The sequence below is a fragment of the Castanea sativa genome, chromosome 8 (genome assembly GCF_040712315.1).
Source record: "Castanea sativa cultivar Marrone di Chiusa Pesio chromosome 8, ASM4071231v1".
Lineage (NCBI taxonomy): Eukaryota > Viridiplantae > Streptophyta > Magnoliopsida > Fagales > Fagaceae > Castanea > Castanea sativa.
Window position 1 is genome coordinate 46,427,146 of NC_134020.1, and position 10,461 is coordinate 46,437,606.

The window sequence follows — 10,461 nt, forward strand, 5'->3', positions numbered from 1 at the left end:
TGGCAATGGGTAACTATCCTTTGGGCAAGCTTGTTTAAATCAGTGAAGTCTACGCACATTCGCCACTTGCCGTTAGCTTTCTTGACCATGACCACGTTCGCCAACTAATCCGGATAATACACTTTTCGGATGAATTTTGCGGCGACCAACTTTTGCACTTCTTCCTTAATGGCATTGTCTCGCTCAGGAGCGAAAACCCTTTTTTTTTGACGCATCGGTTTTAAATAGGGGCACACATTCAGGCTATGGGTAATGACACTCGGATCAATGCCAGGCATGTCCTCATGACTCCATGCAAAGACATCGATGTTTTTCTTTAGAAACCGGACCAAAGCGCGCTTTGCCCCCTCTTCCATGCTTGCCCCAATTCTAGTAAACTTCTCAGGCTGGTTATCATCCAAAGGGACGTCTTCTAATACTTCAGTGGGCTCTGTCGTGATCCTTCTCCTGTCTATACTCATTGTCTGCATGTGCTCGTCCATTGCCAGCATAGCTAAGTAGCATTCTCTGGCGGCCAACTGATCTCCTTGTACTTGGCCTACCCCGTGCTCGGTTGGAAATTTGATGGACAAGTGGTAAGTAGAGGTTACCGCCTTCCAGCTATTCAAAGTCAGTCTTCCAATGATTGCATTATATGACGATGCACAATCAACAACAAGAAAATTTACCTCATTGGTTATCTGCTGTGGATATGTTCCAACGACCACTGGTAATGTGATGGTACCCACCGGTTGCACCTTCATTCCTCCGAATCCCACCAACGGCAAGTTCACTGGCCGAAACTGGTCTCGTCCTAGCCTCATTTGCTGGAAGGCAGGGTAATAAAGAATATTTGCAGAGCTGTCATTATCTATCAACACCCTCCTAGTCATATAATCGGAAATGAGCAAGGTGATGACTATCGCGTCATCGTATGGGTGATGGAGTCGTTCTGCATCCTCGTCCGTGAATGTAACAGCCTGCTCATCGACTTACTTTGTCTTAGGAAGTCGTCCAGACAGCTGGATGTTCTGCACCACCTTGAGGTATGTTTTTCTTGACTTGGATGACTGCACTGTTGAGTTCCCTCCTACAATTACCCTTATCTCTCCCAGTAGGGGTCGTGATGGCTCTTCCACCTTAGATTTCAGTTTCTCATCCCTCTGATCTCGTCCAAGGAAGTTCCTTAACTTTCCTTGTCTAATAAGATTCTCTATTTGCTGCTTCAGATCAAAACACTCGTCCGTGTCATGCCCGTGATCCCTATGATAGTGGCAATACTTGCTCCTATTGCGTTTGTTGGGATCGCCCTTCATCTTATCCGACCACTTCAAGGACGGATCATCCTTGATCTGCATAAGAACCTGCTCTAGTGGCATGGTCAGGGGCGTATATTGCTGACTTCTGGCGGAGGAACTTGCCTTTTTTCCATCCTTGTCTTTCCTCTCATCTAGCCGAGCTTTCTTGGGACGAGGTCCCTGATTCGAGTAACGATGGTGGCCTGCTTCCGAGCGCTCTGCCTTTTTTTTTCTCTTGGCTATGATAGCGTCCTCAGCGTTCATGAAATTCTGGGCCGAGTGGACGAGCTCGGCCATAGTCTAGGGTTCCTGCTCGTAGAGCTTGTGAATGAATAAGTCAGAATTAACCCCGTTGTGGAAGGCAACTAGCAACAACTTGTCATCCATCTCGTCCACCGTCAGGGCTTCCCTATTGAATCAGGTAATGAAGGATCGTAGACTTTCATTTTCCCCTTGCTCTATAGTCAACAAGCTGGAAGATGAACGTTTGTGGCGCTGTCCTCCAATGAAGTTATTGACAAACAACTTACTCAACTCTTCAAATGATCCCACCGAGTTTGGGGGTATCTTACTGAACCACACCCGCGCTGGTCCCTTAAGTGTGGTGGGGAAAGCTCTGCACATGATCTCGTCCGGGACCCCCTGAAGGTGCATGGTCGTCTTGAAAGTTGCAATGTGATCGCAAGGGTCGCGATTTCCATCATACGAGTCCAAAGAAGACATTTTGAATTTCGGGGGTAGAGGATGACTGTTGATGGAAGCTGTGAAAGGGGAGTCCGTTCGGTGAACCATATCGTCTACTGGGTTTGCCCGCCTCATATTCTCCCTCATCTCATCCATGGCTTTCCTCATTTGGTCCATCTCTCTTTCCAAGTGCGGCATTCTTCTTGAAGCGGTACCCCTTGTCTAATTCTCGGATTCGACATTTTCTCCTCCTCCTCCTTCCTGACTCGGGGCCCGTCCCTCCGTGTGCCCCTCTTGGCGCTGCCTCCTGAGGTTGATCTCCCTGTTCAACTCCTGATTCTGACGTGTCAGTTCTGCCATAGCGGCGGCCATGGATTGTATGTGTTGAATAGAAGGCGGTGGCATGACAGGTGCTGACCTGCGATCACGAAGGGGATTACTAGATGCATCCCTACTCTCCTGGTGGCCTAGGCTAGTAGCCCTTGATCTCGTTCGAACCATTCAGCCTTTTGTCTGGGAAAGACTAATCCTTGACAACAAAAACACAATCGAATGAAAAGAACAGTGAACAATGCTCGTTTGTTTTTTCTTATCTCCTTTGTCCCCACAGACGGCGCCAACTGATGATGCAAAGAAGATCAGTAGGCTGGATACTTTGGACTTGAAAGGACCACTTGCTCTCTCAACGGCCTGAAGAAAGAAAGAAAAGCGATCAAAGGTGATCGGGGCTGCCGGCCAAGAACCCTCCGATGGCAAAGTTAGTTTTTCTCTCTATATTTTTGGAGTTCCAACTTTTTGGGAGCAAATTCAAAACGTACCTTTGCTTTGTCTGAATCAGCATTTATATAGTGTTCTAATAGACGGTTATCGAAATTGGAACCTCCCCTGGATTCAAGGAGGCGCAAGGATTAAATGTAACTTCCATAACCGTTTAGGAGTTATGCTTCTATTTCACAACGGATACTCGGCAGTTATGCGTGGGATAAGGAATTATCACATTATATTCGGAGATTTTCCTAAGTATGATACCCTCGTCCTGGCATTCCCTCGTCAAGTGTACTTTGGCACATGAGCAGGGGCCGTCTCATCTAACAGACGAATTCCTTTAGGACAAGATTGTCAGCACTCTGGACGAGCGCCTCATTCTCTGGTGGCGCTTACCTCGTCCAAGGCTCTTCCTCCTTGGACGAGGTAGTTACAGGTAGGTTTCTGAGGGTGCTTGCAATTCCAGCCGGGTTACGGACGACCTATATGGATGACTTCGAGATAGGCAAAATCAGTACCCTATCAAAGTCTATATAAATATATTTTTGGACAAGTATCCGTATAAAAATATAATATTATATACAGTTAAATTAAGCTCTCTTATTCACAAACTTGTTCACTAACACATTATTATTTTTAAACTTGGCTTGTCTAATAATCAAGCCTAAACTTGAGCTTGACCTTAACTTGCTTGCTAAATAAACGACGATAGAAATGTTTTTTTTTTCTCGAGCAAAACTCGAGCTGTTCACAAACAGCTTGATTTATTTTCAAGCATATCACTGCACAAGCAATGTGCTACAAAAATGCAACTAAACTTTTTGCCTCCCTTTTTATGCATTCTATTTTGCTTTTAATTTGATCATGAAGACCTAAAGTGATTTGGAATTTTGAGCGACATTAACAATGGGTTTGGATGAATAAATTGTTTTTAATCCACAAAAATTTTTAAAATATGGAATTAATTACTTCCCATTATTTAAAATCCTGTCAAATATAACACAATTGCTAATGATGCACTCCTGCTCAATATGATTAATGATGATTTGATACTTCTTGTTATCGTAGAAGTGTGTACAATCTTATTATGGAGATGTTGGACTCGATGACACTAGAGAATAAGACATATTTCCTTGGGAAGGACAATAGATGGCGACTAAAGATGGCAAAGGTGAACCTTATATGGGCCATGGCAATGTAAATGTGAAATCGGTGTAGATTGTTTGATTATGAGTTTGGAAAGCGGGGAGAGGATGGAGATGATTTGCAAGCTGAGTTGGATTGAAACATATTTGCTATATATGGATTTACGGTGATTTGATAAAGCTTAATGGCATGTTTGGATGTTTAAAAAAGGAGGGAGAGTAGAGTAGAGGGAAGGAGAGTAATTCAATTACCTTGTTTGGGAGTTTTTTAAGGAAGGAGGGGGAGGGATTTGGAGGAATTTGGAGGGGTTTCAACTACCTCCAACCCCCTCATTTTTAATTCCCCCAAATTGGAGAGATTTGGAGGGAGAGTAGAGCACATAAAATTATTTATAAAGTAAATTACCTAATTTACCCTTATTATATTTATAAAATTACAGTTTTAAAAACAAGAGGAAGGGCTAATTACTCTCTTCCCCCTTACTAATTATAAAAACATCCAAACAAGGTGGAGGGTAATCATTCTCCTCTACTCTCCTCCCCACTAATCCCCTCCCCTCTACTCCCCTCTACTCTCCTCCCTCTCTAAACTTCCAAACAGGCCATAAGGGTCCATTTAGTAATTTTGTTCTAATAATGTTATTTGTATTTTTTGAAAATACGTGTATTGTTTAAACAATGAAAATTGTTGTTCAAAATACAATTTCTAACAACCCTTAAGTTATTGGAGACTGGTTAGAGCATGAGACTAGATCGATTTTACTGATTCTGTTTTTGTTTTTGAAGATTGGGGGAGTTTTGGAAATAGCTCAATAAGTAATATTTGTAATAGGATTTTAAGCTTTCAACTCATGTCTAAACTTCCTTATTGACCAAATAGATAATTTTAATTGACACAAGTTTAAATTCTATTATGCACCAAACTTAGCTAAAATTCTCTACTCAAAACACACCATAAAGTGTTGACTACTCGATCCTAGTGTGGATATTTGAACTTGAGTGATAGTTTAAATTCTTGTGGAGTGGGGGTAATGGTCAAGGTTATGGTCAAGGTTGTAGTCTTTAGAAAGGAATTTTACATACACATACACTTAATTTAGTTTAAAGTAAAATTTATATATATATATATATATATATATATATATATATATATATATATATAAAGATACATATTTGCCATCAATTCCTAATTTTTGTGATACTTTGTCTATTGGACTTTGTTAAACATGCAAGATTACTTAGATCAGTGGCCGTAACATGCTTTTAAGGGTTGGGTTTTTTATAGAGACTATATCATTGTTTCTGGACATAATTTTTTGGGTAATCAGCCTATTTTATTCAACCAGCCAAGTCTTGAAAATTCTAACTTTAATCAAGAAGAACATAGAATTATTTAAAAAAAAAACTTTGTAGCTTCCATTGAAAAGTGACATTTCATGAATACAGGCTATCCATGTGCCCATTACCAAAAAAGAAAAAAAAGGCTATCCATGTGCCTAATCTAAGATTCTAATTTCTAAGTACATCGTCCCTCTCTCTCTCTCTCTCTCTCTCACCCACAAACATTTTATGGTCTGTGCCATTAAGTCGCACTAATAATAAATGAAGAAAAAGTTGTAGGTGCTTTTTTTTTCTTTTCTAATAATGCTACGGATGCAACTTATTATTATTATTATGTCACAATTGCTGAAGTAGTTTACACTTTGTAATGGATAAAATGGTGGGTATGAGCATGTTAATTGTCTCGACCACTAATTGTTAACTCATTTTAACAATTATGAAATTTGCTGTGAAAAAATGTCTCTAGTTTCTTTTTATTTTTTCTTTTTTAAATAAGATCTTTTAAAGTTTGTAACATAATTTCATTATAAAACTCTTAAATTTTTTACAATTTATTGAAAATTTAATTTAGTTGCTTGAAATTTAATTTGTATTATATGAGTATTTAATAATTTTTTTCCAAATATTAATTAGCATCATTTTATATCTATTTAACTTATTGATAATTTATGAGAATCCAATATACTAATTTAATGATGAATGATAATGATTTTAAAAAAGAAAATATTAAAACTACTACCAATTTTAATATAACTTGATAAATTGAGAAATGCTACTACATTTAACACATTTTCATGATAATTTCATAACAAATCTTAGATTACAAGATGTTACTGGTAGTTAAAAAAATGATGTCTGTGTTGGACGCATATTATAACTAATAACAACTTGTCACCTAAAATTTGATGTGAAATTGTTGTAAAAATTGATTAAGATCAATTGAAAAAGTGATGTTAAACAATTAATGCATTGAAGCTCAAAAATTCCATGAGAAATTAAAGTTTAGCTTGAAATTCACTCTAAGGATCTGTTTGGAATCCACTTATTTTGTTGACACATAAATTTTTTTGTTGAAAGTATTGTAGATAAAGGTAAAAGTTAGCCAAAATAGTATAGTGAGACTCATGAATAGTACCAAAAAGTGTAGCAAGACTCATGAATAGTAGCAAAAATAGGTTGAATAGTAAAATAAGCTGGTAAAAAATAAACTGTCTAAACAGACACTAAGAGATCATTTGGAATGGGCTGAAATTTTCAGCTTATTTGAAATTTTAGTTTATTTTTGCTACTAATTGTGAGTCTTACTACACTTTTAATACTATTCATGAGTTCTATCGTACTATTTAGCTTATTTTTCAACATTTTTTTTCTACACTTTCAGCAAAATATTTTTAAATTCAACTAAATAAATTGTTTTTAAACGAACCCTAAATCACCGTTATTTACAAGTAACATAAATAAAAATGAATGAACCTTACAAGTTACGCGTTACAGACTTACAACTGCTTGTGCTTGTTGTCACCTTACTTGAAATTTGCAACTTGGAAAAGTGAAAGTTGTAGCTTGTATAACTATCGGAAACCTTAACATGTCTAAGCACTCGGGCCCTCCCCTTGTTTTCATCGATTGACCTTATCTATATTGCACATGAAATCCAGATCTAGATTTAGACACATGCATTGCAAATTGTAAATGGACAGTTGAATCACTTAAAAACCTCACAGCTACAAATTTATCACTCTAACCTAACCACTTACACTCCATAGTTGTCTTGTAACTAATAACTCTACGTAGTACGTACCATTCCATTATTATCCCCAAAACAAACAGCTTTAGAATTTCTCTTTCAAAAGCCAAAAAGCACATACTCAGAACAATCATGGCTTCTTCTTCTCTGCTCTGCTTCCTCTCAATACTCTCTCTCTTAACCTTAATCTCCTCCACCACCATACCAATCTCACATTTCCATAAATACCCACTTCCGCTTCCCTACCAAAACCTCAACTACTTAGCCTCCTCTTCCTTAACCAGAGCTCACCACCTCAAAAATCCACAAACCACCACAACCACAACAACCCCAATCTTCTCCCACAGCTATGGAGCCTATTCCATCTCTCTCAGCTTCGGCACTCCTTCTCAAACCCTCCCTTTCCTTCTTGACACTGGCAGCGACTTTACTTGGTTCCCTTGCACCCACCACTACCGCTGCGACAACTGCTCCTTCTCTAGCTCCACCACAAACCCACACCAATCTCCAATACTACCATTCATTCCCAAGCTCTCCTCCTCTTCCAAGATCCTAGGCTGTCTAAACCCCAAATGCTCTTGGATTCACCGCTCAAATACTCAATGCAAAGACTGCAAACAAAGCTCCAATAACTGCACTCAGATCTGCCCTCCATATCTCATCCTCTACGGTTCAGGCTCCACAGGCGGCATTGCTCTCTCCGAAACCCTCAACCTTCCTAACAATACCGTACATAACTTCCTTGTCGGTTGCTCTGTTTTCTCTTCTTTCCAACCCGCCGGTATTGTTGGATTTGGACGTGGCTTATCATCGTTGCCAAGCCAATTGGGCCTTAATAAATTCTCTTACTGCCTTCTCTCCCACCATTTCGACGAAACCACAACAACCAGCTCGCTAGTTCTCGACAACAGCTCCAACAAGAGTCAGGGATTAAACTTAAGCTACACTAACTTTGTCAAGAATCCTAAACTCGCTGACAAACCTGCCTTCTCTGTTTACTACTACGTGCCTCTCCGTCATATCAGTGTCGGAGGGCAGCGCATCAAGGTTCCCTACAGGTTAATAATCGATAAATACTAAATTAACTCAGAATCATTGTAAGTTTGTAACGGTTAAAAACAGTTAATTTAATCATTATTCTTTCTGATGCAGATACTTATCACCGCAACTTGATGGAAGCGGTGGGGCCATCGTGGACTCCGGGACCACCTTCACGTTCATGTCACGTGAGGTGTTCGAGCTGGTAGCGGCGGAGTTTGGAAGGCAGGTGAAGAAGCAAGTGAGGGCGGTGGGAGTGGAAGCAATGACGGGGTTAAGGCCATGTTTCAACGTGTCAAAGGAGATGAAAACGGTGTCGTTTCCAGAGCTGAGGTTTCACTTCAAGGGAGGGGCGGAGATGGCATTGCCGTTGGAGAATATATTTGCAATAGCGTGGGAAGGTGAGAAGGGAAGTGGCGGAGTGGCGTGCTTGACGGTGGTGACGGATGGGGTTGCCGGCGAGAGAGAATTGGTGGGTGGACCATCCATAATATTGGGGAACTTTCAGATGCAGAATTTTCACGTGGAGTTTGATTTGAGGAATGACAGGTTTGGGTTTCGCCAACAGTCTTGCAACTGAGTCTGCACTCCTCAGTGGCTAATCCATGCATGAAGTAGTGGTATTAAGCATTTTTAAGCTTTGATTATAAAATGAAAATAAGATGGCCGGATTTAATTAGTAATTACTAATTATAGGGTTTTTTTTTTTTTTTGCATTACTATATATATATATATATATATATATATATATATATATAATTTGGTAATGCGAATACATCTAGATCCAGTAGAGTTTTTTGAAGTACCAGGAACTCGTGAGTGTGCTAAATGTTAAACTGTTAACATTTTAGTGAGAGAAGAAAACAACACTTGAGCCTGAATTTATTTAGGGAAAAAGGCTGCATGACAAAAGCAATAATTAAGTAAAGAAAATTTAAAATACTCTTGCCGTCGTAATTTTTTTTTTGTCCTGTTTTAAAAATCTAATTGTTTAGAGAGAACCGTATTTATTGCCTTGTTTACTTATAAAAATGTATAAATTTTTGAAAATACTCTTAAATAAATTTATCAAAAATAATTTTGGTAAGGGCAAAATAAGAAAATTAGTAAATTAATAATTTTTAATTTTAGAAACAGAATAATATTTTAAAATATTTCAAAATAGAATATATGATAAATAAATTAGAACGAACAAAGTAAAAATAATACTCTGGAATGTGAAAGAATTGTGTTGTTCATATTTAGAATTAGAGTAAAGTACATTTGGCGTCGTCCTTAATGGTAAGGTCATTTTCATTTTGGCCTTTTTAAATTTTAATTTTGACATTAAATGTTTGAAAATAACATCAAATTTTATTATTTTAAGGTTAAAAATGTACTTTAATCTCGTACAATTTAATTGAAAATTTTATTTCATTGAACCTACACTTTTTAAATAAAGTATAATATAAAATATGTATGTATAATTATAAAGAAGGGCGAAAGTGGCGGTGGCGGCGAGTAAAGGCTGATAATGAAGGTAAGCATACTTTATAATGGTTTAGATGAAGTGATAATTAAGGTGCTCAAATTGTCCCCAACGTGATTCAATTTGTCTAAAAAGATAGGAAAAAAAGTCCGGTGCTAGTACGTTAAAACAACGGTTGTTTCTTATTTAAAGAATGGGTCACTGTCGCATTAATTGATGTTTGAAAAAGTTTGATTCCGGACGTTGTGGTCCAAGTTAGACCATCATTCATTATAAAGCGATGTGCATCTCACTTTATTTAGAGTTGTGCTAGGACTATTAAAAATGGTACAATTTTGTATTATAATTAGTCACGTAGTGAGTTATAATTGTAGAAGAAGTGCCTGCGGGTTATGTGAGAATATTATTTCACCAATTACAACTGACCACATGACGAGTTGTAGTATAAAATTGTGCCATTTTTGGTGGTCTTATTATTTTCCTTTATTTAGCAACAAATTCTCCAAAACTGTGCCGGCAGCTAAGTAGCTCAAAACTTAAAATAAAAAATAATATTTTAATATGGTGTTAAAAAAAGTATTTTAATATAAGTTCATGCTAAGGAATGACCTTAGGACATTAGTTAAGAATTTATTTTAGGAAAATTTTGACATCACTTTTATAGAAAATGAAAAAAGTTGTCAAAACATTAAATTTTTTTTTCCAATAAAAACTTTCTTTAAATGGATTATTAACCAATACCCTAAGAGTATTCGTTAGCATTTTCCTTTAATATATTGATGGTTGTAGTTGTTAGTTATTGTGTTAGATCTATTATTTTATTGTGTTGTTTATATTATTTTAATGTGTTGAATGTTAATATAAAACACTTGCTGTATGATGTATTATAAAATGAGTTATTAAAATAAATAAAGTAGTGTTTTAAGTTGCTAAAAGCTAAGGACATGTTTTTTGGTACATGTGTTTAAACACATGTTTTCAGTTTTTAAACAACAT

At 37.5% G+C, this 10,461-nt stretch overlaps 1 protein-coding gene across 1 annotated transcript; it reads left to right on the plus strand.

The window, feature by feature from the left end:
• The first annotated feature begins 7,013 nt into the window (after nt 1–7,013).
• LOC142607004 (putative aspartyl protease At4g16563) lies at nt 7,014–8,687 on the plus strand. The gene is made up of 2 exons (XM_075778409.1): nt 7,014–8,017; nt 8,112–8,687. Exons 1-2 carry the CDS (start codon nt 7,092–7,094, stop codon nt 8,575–8,577), a joined length of 1,392 nt encoding a protein of 463 aa, XP_075634524.1. The 5' UTR covers nt 7,014–7,091; the 3' UTR covers nt 8,578–8,687.
• The last annotated feature ends 1,774 nt before the right edge of the window (nt 8,688–10,461 follow it).

Bases quoted from the DNA above. Each gene is read 5' to 3' on its own strand.
- LOC142607004 (XM_075778409.1), top strand. From the start codon at position 7,092: ATGGCTTCTTCTTCTCTGCTCTGCTTCCTCTCAATACTCTCTCTCTTA. The intron at 8,018-8,111 runs GTTAATAATCGA...TTTCTGATGCAG, and splicing joins CGCATCAAGGTTCCCTACAG to ATACTTATCACCGCAACTTG.